This window comes from Amphibalanus amphitrite, unplaced genomic scaffold, assembly GCF_019059575.1.
Source record: "Amphibalanus amphitrite isolate SeventyFive unplaced genomic scaffold, NRLGWU_Aamphi_draft 000147F_arrow, whole genome shotgun sequence".
Classification (NCBI taxonomy): domain Eukaryota; kingdom Metazoa; phylum Arthropoda; class Thecostraca; order Balanomorpha; family Balanidae; genus Amphibalanus; species Amphibalanus amphitrite.
The window spans coordinates 512,927-528,354 of record NW_024881642.1 but is presented as its reverse complement, the minus strand read 5'-3'; the positions used below and the strand labels follow the sequence as shown (position 1 = coordinate 528,354).

General features: G+C 55.0%; 1 protein-coding gene across 1 annotated transcript in view; it reads left to right on the top strand.

Annotated features, from left to right (window-relative positions):
- The window catches only part of LOC122382793, a 54,302-nt gene extending 41,722 nt beyond the window's left edge, over window positions 1–12,580 (top strand). Inside the window, exons 5-18 of the mRNA XM_043368593.1 lie at window positions 129–431; window positions 794–1,432; window positions 2,666–2,881; window positions 3,148–3,774; window positions 4,074–4,262; window positions 4,594–5,339; window positions 5,614–5,806; window positions 6,177–6,311; window positions 8,951–9,096; window positions 9,363–9,885; window positions 10,178–10,366; window positions 10,612–11,007; window positions 11,321–11,539; window positions 11,892–12,580. Of these exons, the coding sequence (XP_043224528.1) occupies window positions 129–431; window positions 794–1,432; window positions 2,666–2,881; window positions 3,148–3,774; window positions 4,074–4,262; window positions 4,594–5,339; window positions 5,614–5,806; window positions 6,177–6,311; window positions 8,951–9,096; window positions 9,363–9,885; window positions 10,178–10,366; window positions 10,612–11,007; window positions 11,321–11,539; window positions 11,892–12,113 (4,743 nt within the window). The 3' untranslated portion in view covers window positions 12,114–12,580. The remainder of the gene's footprint in view (window positions 1–128; window positions 432–793; window positions 1,433–2,665; window positions 2,882–3,147; window positions 3,775–4,073; window positions 4,263–4,593; window positions 5,340–5,613; window positions 5,807–6,176; window positions 6,312–8,950; window positions 9,097–9,362; window positions 9,886–10,177; window positions 10,367–10,611; window positions 11,008–11,320; window positions 11,540–11,891) is intronic.
- The last annotated feature ends 2,848 nt before the right edge of the window (window positions 12,581–15,428 follow it).

The window sequence follows — 15,428 nt, the reverse complement described above, 5'->3', positions numbered from 1 at the left end:
ATTAAGCCATTGTTAGTTCGTGGACTGCGGTGGAAAGATGGTGTGTCTCACCATGTTCGGTGTCTCCTTTACCGCCTAGCTATGTCCCTCCGCCGCTGCATCACTCACCTCCCCACCCCTCTGCCCAGGAGCTGTGCAGCGGCGCCGCGGAGCGGTTCTGCCGGCTGCGCCACCTGCGGCCGCTGCTGGCGCGGCTGCAGCGCCTGGTGACGGCGCGCAGCTGCCGGCTGCAGCTGACCAGCCAGGAGGCGCAGCTGGACCGGCTGCGCGCCCGGCTGGAGACGAGCGCCGGCCGCGCGCTGGCGCTCCAGCTGCGCATGCTGACCGTGCGAGAGAACAGCGCCCGTGTGGAGGAGTGGGTGCGCAGAGTCAGGAAGGCCGTACCGGACGAGGGAGAGGAGCCCACCGAGGAGCAGCTGGCCGAGCAGGAGGTACGCCGGCGGACAGGGGGAGGGAGAAAGGGGAGAGCGGGGATGGTTCGGAAGGGGGAAGGATGGATGGAATGGAGCACTATGCTTTCGGATGATAATTACTTCGTTATTGCTTGCTACTATACCCAGTGGTAGTATTGTGCCTAATGCTGATCAGCACAATTACAAATTTCGCCCTGATATCTGTTTTTATTGAGAAAACATATAGTGCTAATTGCTAAATATAAGATAACTGCATACCCGGGCCCGGCACACCCTTTGCAACTCTGACGTTCCTGTAAATATGTTGGTGTGAAGTTGCGGCCGTCTGTGCGAACTTGTGTGTCCGGTGAATGACGGCCGGTGGATTTTTGCGTCGGCAGGAGCTGCGCGCTCAGCTGGAGACGATGGAGCACTTGGGCGCCGCCGCTGTCGACGAGCTGGACGCGGCTCTGGCGACGCTCACCGTCACCGACGAGGAGCTGCAGCGCTCGCTGCTGGCGCAGACCGGCCGCTGGCTGGCGGAGCAGGCGGCTCGGCTGCGCGCCGCCGACCGCGCCGCCGAGCTCGGCTGGCTGGAGCGGCGCACCACAGCCACCCTGGCGGCCGCCGACCGGGCCGACGAGCTGGCGCCCGTGCTGGCCGCCATGGAGACTGTACGCGACCAGCTATCCGACTGGGAGCGGCGGGCGGCGCGTGCCGAGCCGGCGGCAGACGACGGAGACGACCCGGCCGACAGCGCCGCCCGGCTGGAGGCGGCGCGCCGCGTCAGCCGCGCCGCGCTGCTCGGCCGCCGGCTGGGCGTGCGGCTGGCGGCGCTGCGACCGGTGGCCGATCAGCTGGCCGCCGTCCGAGCCGCCGAGATGGAGCTCTACCGGCGACTAATGCTGCTCGAGCTGCTGGCCAAGGCCGGCTCGGTACCGCGCTCAGCTCACGTGCCGCAGCTGCAGGCTGAGGTGGGCGCGCTGCACCGGCTTGTCGCCGCGCTGAAGAAGAAACACCCACACTGCCACGCCGCTCAGGTAACGGTCGACTCTGGGACTCGCTTAAGCATTGCGGTAGGATGGCTGCTCTGCCTTTGTACGAGCGGTTATATTCTCAATTAGGGTAAGGGCGGGTAAGAGTACGCGGGCGATAAGAGTACGCATCAGCTGTTCCGGTTGCTTAGCAACGCGGGTTTGTCGAGTTCATGAAGTGACATGAAGCCGCCAGTGCGTGCTTGTCACCAACGGAACGTGGGCGTTGAGCGGCGACGCTGTTGAGTTTAAGGCGATGAATACTATTTTCGAGCGTTATGATATTATTATGGTATGGTACAATAATTTTGATACTTGGCAGTTGAGATAAGGTACATTTCCATGATTGTTGTGGGAAACTTGTTAGGTTAACTGGGGAAATACTGTGCAGTGCAATATTCTGTTTGCGAAGTTTTGCACAACGTTTCGGGGTTGTTTTGTGCGCGAATTGCATGTACGGTAAGAGGACGCACTGTTCAGGAGGGTAAGAGTACGCATAATTATACATTAAATCGAATATACAGAAATATAAAATTATTAATCTATCGCTCAATGACGTTTGTTTTGTAGGTATATCATCAATGGAGCACTGCGATGCAGATGCGTACCAGAAATTCTTCCAAATACGAGTTATTCTTCCTTTTGATTGTGCATTTTTTTAAGAAACACACGACATGATTATTTCCTGATTTATAGACTTGAAAGATTTATTTTATGTTTTTCTTTTTGGATACTAGAATTAACTTAAATGCCTTCTGAGTTTGAAGTTAAGCATTTGGACAATACAAGCTGCATAGGTGTGTGTTCATATGCTTGCGTACTCCACCCGCCTGGCGTGCGTACTCTTACACACCCCATATGGTAAGAGTACGCAACTGCAGCAGTTCAGAAAATGTCAGTTTTAGACCACTTCCATTTACGCTGAAGGATCGTTGCCCCATGGGTTGATGGCTAATTCAATGACCTTTAATATTCCCTATTTGCGATTTCTTTCTTTCAAATATGAAACAAATGAGAGCAAGAAATCCACTAAGTGCGTACTCTTATACGACTTCACCCTATTCATTCTTTTGGCTTGTTTATGAGTAGCGTAGCGTACGGCATTTTGATAAAACCGTCGCTCATTTTCCTGTGTACCGATATGCTATGCTTATAACCAATAGTTATCCTTCCCCGAAAGCAGCCCAATTACCGCTCATTCTCCTTTGTGACCCCCTCCTCCCTCCCCTCCCCCGCCAGGTGACAGAGACGGAGATTGTGCAGCTGATGGCGCGGCTGCGCTCCCTCAAAGAGGAGCACCCGCTCGATCTGGAGCCGGTCGACCCCGAACTGATGGCTGCTGTAGATCAGCTGACCGCCCTGGTGGCCGAACTGGAGGCTCTCAGGGCGCAGGCTCTACCCCGACCGGACGCAACTACCATTGACGAACTGGAGACCAAGGCGGCCGCCATACAGGTGAACACGCTGAACTACCGTCTCGGCGGAATCGGCGGATAGATAGTTACTCGTGCGTTTGATTTGTCTTTGGTTGAAAGTTGATCATGCTGCTTCTAATATTTTTTTAATAACTCAATATGGAATATATTTTAATTTTTATATTTCCCAACATTGCCTGCTGATCGTCACCATCAGCTTCTAGTTTGTTCGTCACAACATTAATGCTATTTTCCTTCTCGTCTGTTACATTCCCCGGCTGACCGGTTGATTTCTCTGTCGGACAGCTGGCGCACCAGCAGCTGATTGCGGCGCCGGCAGAGGACGCCGAGACCCCTCCCGAGGGTACGCCGGCGGCCGGCCTGGCGGCGCGCGGCCAGCGGCAGAGGGAGGAGGCGGCAGAGGCGGTGGCCGAGGCGGCCGACCAGTGCCGCGCCGCCGCGCTGCTCTGGCAGCGGCTGCTGGTGCAGCTGCAGGCCGCCCTCAGCTGGCTGCAGGCCGCCGAGCCGACCGCCGACCAGCGGCCCTCGCCCTTCACCGAGCAGCTGCCGCAGCTGCGACACACGCTGGGCGGCTGCCGGCAGCTGCTCGACCAGCTGGCGGCCGGCGGCCAGGCGGCGCCGCCGGCGCTCTCCCAGCTATCAGCGCAGCTGGCGGAGGCGGCCGGACGGCTGGACGCGGTCGCCGCCCGGCTGACAGTGACCCCGGAGCAGACGGCGGCGGCGGCGCGCGACTCGCGTCTGCTGGACGGTGTCCGTCTGCAGCTGCGCCAGCTGACTGACAGCCGGCGGCTGCCGCTGCCGCTGCTGGCCGAGCAGCTGGCGGCGGCTGTGGAAGTGGCCCAGCAGCTGCGCCAGCTCAGCGTGACAGCTGCCACCGCGGAGCTGCGGGCTGATGCCGCTGCGCTGCTCATGGTGAGCTCCGCAGGGACAGGGACTGCAGAGGGCGCTATTGTAGAGTATGGGTGAGGTGGCGGCTGTTTTGCATTTCATAGTTTGGGTGCAGCTATATTTTGTTTGCTTCTTAGATCTGGTGTCTAATCTACTTGTTTAAAAGGTGTGTGAGGAATCTCAACCTTCTATGTATTTTGTGTGAATTTACCGGAAAATATAGGCACAGAACAGGAATATTTCGCCTGTCCCGTCTATGTCACCCCAGTTGTTCACTCTGACGCTTCCTGACACCGCCCTGCCTCCCTCTCCGTCCCCGGCAGGACTGGGAGTCGGCACGCGTCTCACTGTTACTGGCCCGCTACGACGACCAGCTGACCGCGGTGGTTGCCGAGGACACACCGGCCGCAGAGGCCGTCCATGAAGCTGTGTTTGACCAACTGATGAGGCCGGCACCCACCGAGGTGTATGCGGAACGACCGGAGCTGACGGCAGAGGCCGCCAGGGTGCAGGTGGGTAGGGCCGAACGGGATAAATGCGACGTGTCAGTCCGATCTACAAATGTGGATTGTGGAAGGCAGTGGTTAGCTTTTATTTCAATCATTGTATTGATACAAGTTGAGGGCAATATGCTGGTGAACAATAGCACAAAGTTTTCTTCTTCATTTAGATGCGTGCTGATTTCGATTGCATTACAAGGATACATAGTCATCATTGGTTATATTACATGACTAGTCGTCATTATCGGTCATAGCTAGTAGCTACCACTGTTGTCTTAAAATGTCCTGTTCTGCTGACTGATCGACATCCTGACCCACCCTGTGCTCTCCGCGGTGTTGTCAGACGGCCGACCGTCTGCTGGGCCTGCACCGGGACCGTCTGGCCGCCGGACTAACCACCGAGGAGCCGGCCGGGCCGCGCGCCGCCGCGCTGGGCCGGCAGCTGGCGCTCGTGCTGCGCCTGCTGGCCCGGCTGCGCGGCCGGCACGCGCTGCTAGCCGGCACGCTGCACGGCCGCGCGCTCACCTGGCTGCGCTGCCTGGAAACGGAGCTGCTGCGGCTGCGGCGGCGGCCGCTGGCTGCTGGCCAGCTGTCGGCGCTCCGCCGGCAGCTGGCGGCTCTGGAGCGGCAGCTGCTGCGCGGCGAGCAGCTGCTGGCCGCGCTGCGCCACGCCGCGGGACCAGCCGCCGCTGACACCTGGTGCGCGCCGCTGGAGAGCCGTCTGGCCGAGCTGGCGGCCGACCTGGGAGCCTGGAGCGCCTACGTGTCGTACGTGTCGGCCGGCTGGCGGCGGCAGCAGCAGGCGGCTGCGGAGGCAGCTGCCGGGCTGCAGCGGCTGGAGCGGCTGCCGGCCGGAGGAGCCGCCGCTGAGGAGGAGACGGCCGCGCTCGCCGCTCTGGAGGGCCATCTGGACGAGGCGGACCGGCAGCGGGCGGCTCTGAACGGCGCGCTGACGCCGGAGGACGAGCGCACGGCGGCCGCCGCGGCCGGCCAGCTGCGCGCGCGCCTGCTGCTGCTGAGACTGCTGATGGGCGTCTCCGGGCAGACGGAGGCTGACAAAGACACGACGCGCAAACTAGCGAGGACCAAGTGAGTGGATGGGGGAAAATCAAATGCTGGGAGGGAAGGGCTGGCCTGTCAGGCAAACACGTAGACCTAGAATCAGTCCGAAGTCCGTTTTTATCGTACTTGGTAAGCGCTTATGAAAATTGAATGTGATCGAAGAACCTGTCTCTTGGCGTATTGCGTGCTATATAATTCATTACATGCAAGTGAATCGTTGTCATGATGTCTATCTCTTGCTAGCATGTATCTTCTTTCGCATCCCCATCCCCCCGCTCACGACCGCCGACCCTGTTCGCAGTGAGGAGCTGCACTCCGACTGGCTGGAGCGTAAGTCGGCGGCGGTGCGCGGCCAGGGCCAGACGTCGCTCTGCACGCTGCTGACGTACCTACAAAACGAGCTGCCTGCCCAGCTGCTCACCGCGAGCGGAGACTGCGACCAGCTGGAGCGGGAGAGGGCCGCGCGGCTCGACAAGATCAACTCCCTGCTCGAGGTCCGTGATTGGAGGGGAGGGAGGCAGGGATTGTGTAACAGCGTTTAAAGGGAGGGCGGACTGAGAGGACAGAATCGTCGGCTGGTTCCTTGTGATGGGGTGGACAACGTCGTTTAACTTTTGATAACCATGAATTTTATTTTGAGGTTACCATGTCATCATAGTTTGTTTGATAAATGGGCAAAGTTCATTCATGGTTGCAACTTGAAGATATTTGTCGTGTAGGATTACTCAATGCCATCTTTGATTTGCGTCTCTAAAGCGCCACGTTAGCTTATTTAGTAGACTATTGGCCGTTTTGCTCTGTACGCTATTTGTTTGTTTTCTGTGTTGTCTTCGTATCACTGATTACTGTCTGTGCTGTCTGCAGACTGTGGCCGACTTTGAGCAAATGACTCCGGCTCTGGAGGCCAAACTGGCCAAAATTGAGCTGATACTGGACGAACCCGTCGAGTTCGAGACGGGAGACAAAAAGGAGCACCACGCCGCCACTAAGAAAAACGACGTGAGTTCACAATTACCCCGTTTACATGAGTCATTCAGCCTAAACGGAAATATCCGATTAGCCAGGGAACGGAAAAATGCGTTTCGGTGGCCCCGTTTACATGAGCCTTATCGGAAAAATCCGTTCCGGAACGGATAATTCCCTTTACGCCGGCAGCCCGAAAAATACGGATATTTTGCGCATTTTTACATGTCTGGCGCAGCTCCTATCAAGCATTATTTGTGCTTGTTTTAGGCTTAATTTACTTGATTCTTAAAAGTTTTGTATGTAGAATTGGAAATAATCATGGCACAAGCCATTATTTTACTTGTGTGCTGTAAAAATAGTGTGATTAACTGTCAGAAAGCAAGTAAACAATTGAGGTCTTGGACAACATTGAAGAGCACATCTATATTGAAAGTCTTTTTGGCTTCAGAAAAAGGTTAAGACAGCTCATAATAGTCATAGCTCATCATGATGGACCTCCAGTAAGTTGACAAAATGAAAATGCATGAAAGGATGTGCAGGATGGTGCCACACTTCAGAAAACATTGGTATGAAAGTGGGTGGTGCGGGATTGTGTACCTATACATTTTTGGTTGACACATTTGAAGCACTTGAATATTTCAGCATTTTATTTTCATTTTTTGCTTTTAGCTGCTCAGTTCTTCAAAGACAGGGGTCAGATCAGTACTAGGTGAATTGTGTAGTAGATGTGACCTGTGGGTGCATTGCTTGACTGTCGGGTGCAACACAGTATCCATCATTTCCAAGTGTTTAAGTCATAACAGAAATTACATCTACTCACCACCAAACTTTAAGACACAATCAGTGCAATTTTCAAAATGCATAGAATAATCCACTCTCAATCACACCAGGTAAGATGTGAAGATGAAGTCCGAGTGGTACCTATGTGATTTGGTAGGTTGGTTCACCTTGTAGATTGGTAGGAAGTGGTTTGGTATAATAGGTTGTAGGCATGTAGGTGTGTTTGTAGGATGGTAGGTTGAAAGTTAGGTTGGTAGGTAAGGTTAGGTATGATTCTACAAATTCCACAAAACTTGCCAGTTGCCTGCTTCCACCATCCGAGATTAACCAAACTTTCAGAGACCTTCCCACCACTGAAGAATCTACTTCTTTGGAACAATAAGGTGAACATTTGAATATTGCTGGGGGGGGGGGGCAGATGGCAGTAGAATGTCTGAGTAAATTTGTCTGTGTGTCTTGTGTAGGTATACTTTGGCATGCAGCCATGAGCCAAGTTTCTGTCCCAACCAGCCTGCATGCCCTGCCGTCTGGTGGCTGTTCGCTGAAGCATAAGTTATCTGAATCACTGCCAGAGGTGGAGATCTCGGGGGGTGTCGGGGGGGGGGGGGTCAGGCCCCCCCTGAAAACGAATTACTGCTATGTAAGTCAATGGTACTGCATTCCGCCCGCCTACATCTGCCCGGCCTGGACCCCCCCCCCCCCCCTTTGACAGATCTCCACCCCTGATCACTGCTAGGAAGTTTGAAGTACCAAGGTAGAGAAAATTGTTTGGGAGCATGTAGGTACTAAAGCAAAATAAATCAAGCACCATATCCAGTGTACCAAGCACTAAATGGCACTAGCATGCTGTTCCAAGTGGCTATAGGGAGCGACTGGCTGGGATGGCTATGTTGGTTGCCCTGGAATTGAACCCTGATTGTTGAATCTAAGAAATAAGGAAATTAGCCCTAAACTAGAATGCATCCCTTTTGAAGCATAGGACGTTCCTCTCAACACTTATGTAGGTACTTTATGAATCTGCCACAATGGCGCGAAATCAGGGACAAAAAGTGGATTTTTCATTGTCATTAGACCTACCATTCAAGATAAATATGTATTTTGATGTGTAAACTAAAAAATTCATCTATAAAACATGCATATTCATGTCATTTTCTGCTAGATGCGCAAAAAATCCGTTTAGGCCTGACGTCCTAAACGGATATTTCCCATTAATTCATCGGATATTTCCGTTCCGCGTAATCGTCATTTTTGCGCGCCCAAACCAGTTTACATGAGTCGAAACTTGCGCACTTTTCGCTAAACGGAAATATCCGTTCTAAACGTCATTTTCGCTGACTCATGTAAACGGGGTAAATGACAGGCGGATGTCCAATCGACGAGGGCAGAAAGGAGATACTTTGGTCTTTTAGTGTTGTTATTGTGGATTGAACTGTTTTTATTCCTTGTCGTTGCTTCATTCGCTTTGAAAGTTGTGCGAAAACACGTGCAACTTTTTGCGATTCAAGTAGTTGTTGAGTGCCCTGGTCTAGACAGCTATTGCCGCTCAGTAAGAAGTGTCTTCCTTATTCTTGGTAATGTTATTCAGACTGTTGTTCCATTTTGCTAAAGTTTTCTGGACTTTTAAACTTGCCTGAAAATACCAAGGCTCGTCACGTTAAAAAATTGTCTCAATTTTACGCTTTTATGACTTTGAACTGTGTGCTATAACATTGTTCCCGTAAAAAGAAAAATCGCTTTCAACATACCCTGCTAAATATTCTGAGTAAAATGCAAAATTGTCGGCCCATGTAATGTGTCATGTGAACGTAATACATGAGTCTGTTTCTCTATCTCAAATATACCACTCCTCCGATTAAACTGACATCCTTCTCCTCCCCTCCACGCTGCTACAGGAGATGCTGGAGCTGGTGCGGGACGTGAGTCGCAAGATGGGCGACATCTCTGGTCTTTGTGACCTGCTGATGAGCGACACTGACGGCCTGCCTGAGGCCCGGGAGGTGCGCACGGTGACCCAGGGCGGCGGTCACCTGCAGCAGAGGTCAGTATTGGTCGACGAATATAAGACTGAGCTGATAGGTGGATGACAGAGCAAGGCGCAATGTATCTAATGACGTCACTTTTTGAATCTGTTTGGCTTCATATCCTGTTATTTCTAACCACTCAACCCTTAGGGTGAAGTTTCAGTTCCTTGTATACAGTATTGTATTGATATTACGTAGGATGAACCTTTTGTTTTATCGCTATGTTAGTTTTCCCTGAAGTGTTGCTTCGATGCTGACTCCACTCACTTCACCCCTCCGTCAGGTGGGCCCGGATCTGCGAGCTGTCGGCCGGCCGGCGGCAGCGGATCGCCGACGCCTGGTCGTCGGCCGGCCAGCTGGGCCGCGAGCTGCGCGAGTTCGAGTCGCGTCTGTCTGCCGCCGAGGAGCGGCTGGCCGGCGCCGCGCCCTCGGCCGAGCTGGTGCCCCGGGACCGCGTCCGGACGGACCTGGAGACGGTCAGCCGCGCCGCTGAGGAGCTGGAGCAGCAGGCGGCGGCGGCGCGCGGCGTCAGCCGACTGCTGCGTGCCGGTCTGCGCCGCCGGCACCTGGCGGCGGACGGTGCGCTGGCCGAGGGCGCCGCCGCCGCCACCGGCCGCTGGCTGCAGCTGCGCGAGCAGGCGGCCGCCGCCGCCGAGCGGCTGAGGAAACACGCCGCCGTCCAGGAGCACACCGACAGCGACTGGGCAGAGCTGGAGAGCGGCGCCGAGCAGCTGCACGAGCGGGCGCGCCTGCTGCTGCTGGAGGCCAACGCAGGAGGACTGCTCAACGGACCGGCCAAACTCGCGGTCAGTCGCCGGCGGGCGTTTGTGGGTGGGAGGTGGGAGATTGAGTGACCACAGTACTCGTCTCGTATTTGTGTGTGTTGATTCTTAGAAGTATGATCGCTGGCTTTGCCAGTATAACAGTGCTTCACTTACATGGAAGATCGGTTGGTTAAATGTAACATTTGTTGTCACAAGTGTTGCACCGTTTTGTCACTTTAAGGTAATGACTAGCTAACCCCAGGCAACCCTCCGTGCCCCAATCTTTTCCACCTGCACCACCCCACTAACCAGCCTCCATCAACTATCCCCACAGGAGTTGACGGCGGACCGTGACACCCTAGCTGCGCGCCTCGACTCGGTCACCCGAGACACGGTCAGCCTGCTACAGACCACTGCGCCGGAGGAGGCGTCTTCGTACGACCTACGGCCGCCATCCGCCTACCACCGGCTGACTGAGGCCTTCGGCGAGCTGCACAGCGCGCTTGGAGCAGAGGGAGAAGAGGTGAGAATAGAGGCAGAGAGAAAAGGCGGGGGTAGGACGATGGGGGCTATGTGGCGGGAGGGAGGGATAGGTAGTGGCTAAATTCTGCCGTCGATAGGTGATGGAAGGGAGGGTAGTGGCAAAGAGGAAAAGGAGCAAGGGCCATTACCCAGATGTATCGCTGCATTTGTTTTCTTTGTGAATCTCGCTGTTCAACCCCCTTCAGACCGTGACGGCCTACTGACGCCTCTCTCCGCCGTTCTCAGGAGACGGACGCGGCGGCCGACCCGCTCTCCCGGGCCACTGACGAGGCCGACTCGTGTCTGTCGCGGCTGGAGGAGCTGCTGGCGGCCGAGTCGCCGGCCGTGCCGGAGCTCGCTCAGACCCTGGGCGCCTGCTCCAGCGCCGCCGATCTGGTGGGCTCTCTGAGCCACCAGCGGCCGGAGGGAGCTGAGCCGCGCGCCGCCGCCGTCCGCGAGAGGTACGAGAGGCTGCGGACGGCTGCCCACGGTCGGCTGCACGCGGCTGAGGAGGCGCCGCTACAGTGGGAGCTGGACCGCTGGAGATTGCAGCAGTGGCTTCAGCACACGGCCAACAAACTGGACAACATGCCCAGCGCAGAGAGTCTGCGGAAGGACGACGTGCAGCTCAGGAGGTTCAACGTGAGTGCGCTGGGACGGACGAGGGGCTTCTGTGACTACGGTATAGCCCATGGGATGAAAATTTGCCTAGTCTGGGTCCCGGCATATTGATGTATTTTAAGATATCCCCCATCGTGCTTTCAAAAGCTTTTATGAATGTGTTTGATGTGAGTTTTTTTTTTTACCTCAAGCCAACCTCGGCGTATGCTTCATATTTCCCTCTGATGGTATCTAAATTTGCAGATGAGATCAAACCCTACCTGACTGATCCCCATTCGCAGTGTCTGTGGCCTGTATATGTAGCTGACCTGACCTGACCTCTGTCCCATTGCAGCGTCTGTGTGTGGAGCTGGAGGCTCACACGGAGCTGTTGGCCGCCGTGGTGTCCGCCGGCCACCAGCTGCCCGAGGGCGCGGCCACGGGCGGCCGGCCGGTCCGACAGCGACTAACCGAGCTACAGACAGAGTGGGACGCCGTCTGTGGCCGCCTGGTGGCGCTCCAGTCGGAGCTGCTCTCGATCGCGCCGCCAGACGACGGAGACGCCGCCGCCGAGGTGGGTGACGAGACCGAGATAGAGGAATTGGCGAGAAGTGGGCGACCGAGGGGCTAAGGGAGGGGCCGAGGAATGGGTCTGATCTGAGGAAGGGGCTGAGAGGCTGGCAAAGGTGGTAAAGGACTGTCAGGAGTGTAATGCTGGCCAAAATGTCACTTCTTGCCATCTGGTGTTCTGATTGAGTCTCCCATCGCGTTTGTTCAGTGATGTGACAGTTCTGCAAGTGCTGTGTAAGCTGACGGCTGACCTGCCGGCCTGACCTAATCTGATGCTGGCCTACCCTGACCTGACCGAACGGCTAACCTGACCTAACGTCTGACATGACCTGACATCTTCCCTGTCCACTCCGCAGTCTGGTGACGAGGAGGCACGCCGCGGCCTGCTGGCGCGCACAGCCACTCTGATGTGGCGTGTGGCGCGGGTGGCGCTGCCCGTGCAGGCGCTGCTGCTGCTCGGCCTGGCCGTGATGGCGCTCTACGGCGACCGGGACGCCGACTGCGCCAGCGGAGCCAACAACTTCGCCGCCAGCATGCAGACCATGCTCAACTACCCGGACGGCGGGCCGCCCATGTAGGCGCCGCAGAGACAGCGTCGTTACGGCTGGAAACGCGATATACAGGATCTTTGAGATTGACTGTGAAGTCGACTGTGATGAAGGCTGATTGATTATGGCTGACGATTAATTCTCGGTTCCGCTGCGGCGGGGTCAGTGATGTACGCTTGTGATGGTAACGATATGAGTATGTATCAGGTAACCCGGTGAATTTGTGTCTTCTCGCTTCGCTTCGGGAACTGGGTGGCGGCCGCGGCCGCTGCACCCGCTGCAATGGTTTCTGTGCGGCTCTCCTTTCGTTCGGTGCCTTAACCGGTGGGCCGGCGCCTGTTCTGTTCATGGAGGGGGCGGCGAGCGGTGCGCTGCGTCAGGATGAGAGCGAGAGAGAGGGAGGTCGGCAGCCGGAGCCAGCCTGGCGCTGCCGGCCCCGTGATACCCTTCCAGTGTTCCGTCGAATATTTTCGCAAATATATGTTTGTAGTACATAACAGCGTGTTTTCTTGCTCTTGCAAATGGAGGTTACACAAAGAGACATACGAGAAATAACGAAATATGTATGTATGCATAATGAATATACCTAATGACCTAATCATTTTGTAGGTAGCTATGGGTTTGTGGTACGGTAGGCTTCGTCACGCCTAGCGTTCATGTACATGTTGACAGTCGGTGACAATGGAGTATCGGCGGCGGTAGTGTCTTTCGGTGTGATTTTTCTATTACTCTGTATGAGCGGCCAGTACCACAGGTGTTTGGGGACATTACGAAAAATGCATACGTCAGCTGTGTCATATATGAGAAACGCCGCAAATCAATGTGTTCGCCGAACACTTATGTTCCAAATTATTCGGGATGTGTAATTTTGCGTTTCACATCTTAGCTATGCCTGCCCTTGGGGCTGTGTAGTGTGTAATTGGATTCATTGGCGCGGAAGATCCGTCAGACATCTCACAGCGAGCCGTGGTTACACGACTAGCGACAGTCGGCACGGAATCGGCCGAAAAAGGCCATCGAACGATTTGATAAAAATTACACCATTGAAATCATCTCATCGTTAGCCTTCAAATGGTAAATTATTTATTATATCTTATGCATGATATGGCCATCCGTGGGCAGCAGATATTCGGATATAAAGCCTCAGGGCACGATCAGAGAGCTTGCCACCGGCGCACCAGGCGGCAGCTTGTCGCCAGGTTATGCACGTGCCGGAAACCTGTCACCAGTCTGTGGGCGCGTGCCGGGAACTCCAGCGGTGCTCATGGCTCGGTGCTCCGACAGCGCCGCGCCTGCTCACCGGGCGGAAAATGAAAACCACTCCGGCCATTAGCGGTTCGAATTGGGAGCGGCCGGCGGGGCGGCGGCGGCAGCTAGTTAGCGGTTAGCGCGCCGACTCGTTTCCGAGCCAGCGACCATCTGCTGATAAGGCTGGATAAGCGCGACACCGAACGGGAGGCGCCTGGCACCGGCTCACGTGGGGTGGGAGGGGGCACACGCTGTGCTGTCCCGGGTACCCACGCTGATGCCAACTGCAGGGAGATCCGACATCGGAACGGTTGAGCTTTGGCCGAGAAAGGAATGGAGGCATATATAAACCTAAATGTTCGGTATTCCACTATGGCATGGTGTTTCTACATAGACTGTCGTGCTTACACCGACTACACTTAACGATTATTTTATCTGCAGTTTCACGCTGATAACTAAAACTCTGTGGCCGTATTCACAATCACGGGTTAAGGGTAGTGGTAGGAGTAACGGGTAACGGGTTATTTTTGTGGCCGTATTCACAAACGAAGTTTACCTCTGATGGTTGCCCGGCGCCACCCGATGGCGGTGGTGTTTAGCGCCTGAAGGTAGACTGTACCGCATGGTCCGGAACGGCTGACTACAGCTTCGCCCGCTAGATGGCTAATGTCTGGCGCCTGAAGTTAGAATGGCCCGCAAGGTCCGGAACAACTGACTTCAGTCTCTGTCACTAGATGGCAGTGGTGTTTGAGGCCTGAAGCTAGACTGGCCCGCATGGTACGAAATGGCCGACTGCAGGCTCTCTCACTAGATGGCAGTGGTGTTTGACGGCTGAGGCTAGACTGGCCCGCATGGTACGAAATGGCCGACTGCAACCTTGCTCGCTAGATGGCAGTGGTGTTAAGCGCCTGAAGTTAGACTGTACCGCTTGGTCCGGAGCGGCTGAGTGCAGTCTTTCTCGCTAGATGGCAGTAGCTGTTGGCGCCTGAAGTTAGACTGTGCCGCATGGCCTGGAACCTTTTACCGCCACAATTGTAAGCAGCCGTGCTGTGAGACGGTAAAAGCAAAGCAGTGTGGGCAAAATTAGCATACGAAACTAGCATTGGCGCGTCTGTGGGATATTTATTTCTTGGAAGGTAGGAGCTGAAGTTCCTTTTCAGATGACCCGGGTAGGTACTATTTCTCACGTGAAAGCCTGATAATACTTAGACCTGTCTGTGTCATCTCTCATGATATTGCAATGCAAATATGTAACTCGACCAGAGCAGCATGCACATTGCACGGCATGGTTGATATATGCAAATACATTCTCAGCGGGATGTCTTGTGTCCGAGTAGGACGGCCGCCGAATGTGCAACACGTGTTTGAAAATTGAGGCACCGGATCTGGGTATGTCCCGAATATTCTCCAAGTACGTCGTGCGATGGAAACTTTTAGTGGTTCTCTCAAAATAAGCCATATCACTGAGCTCATCTTGAACTCGTACACTCTCTTACTCCGCTGTGGCGTGCATGCCCCATATCGCGCCATCTCTCAAATATCCAAGCCGCTCGCGCATGAAATTGCAGCCGCTCAGGAGAAATTGCCTTGCTCCCCTGCTAATTTGATATTGGCCATGTTTGAGGAAAGCATGGAGATTGACATCTGTGGGAATTACTGTCATTCCGGGGATCGTGTACTGAGGTACTGAAACAATTTGTTGAGCCGCCATACCAGAGATGAGGAAAGAGTTATCCGTGGTCTTGTATCGCATTGTCTTTAACCATAAAACATGACATTGGAAAACAATCCTATGACAGGAATGGACAGGAGGGACGTCTCCCGTGACAGTCACTGGTCAGCATGGATGTCCTTCCTCTGTCCCTCTGAGGACAGAGGGAGACACGGGAGACATCCCTCTGTCCTTCCCGTGACAGGAAGGACAGAGGGATGTCTCCTGTAGCAGCAGTAGGACAGGACTCAGGAGGGACGCATCCCGTGGTGCTCACTGGACAGGAGGGGCGTCTCCCGTGGCAGAATGAACAGAAGAGACTCTATCTCTCGACAGTCACGCTGGACAGACGGACGTCCCCGGGCACAATTCGGTCTGACATCGGC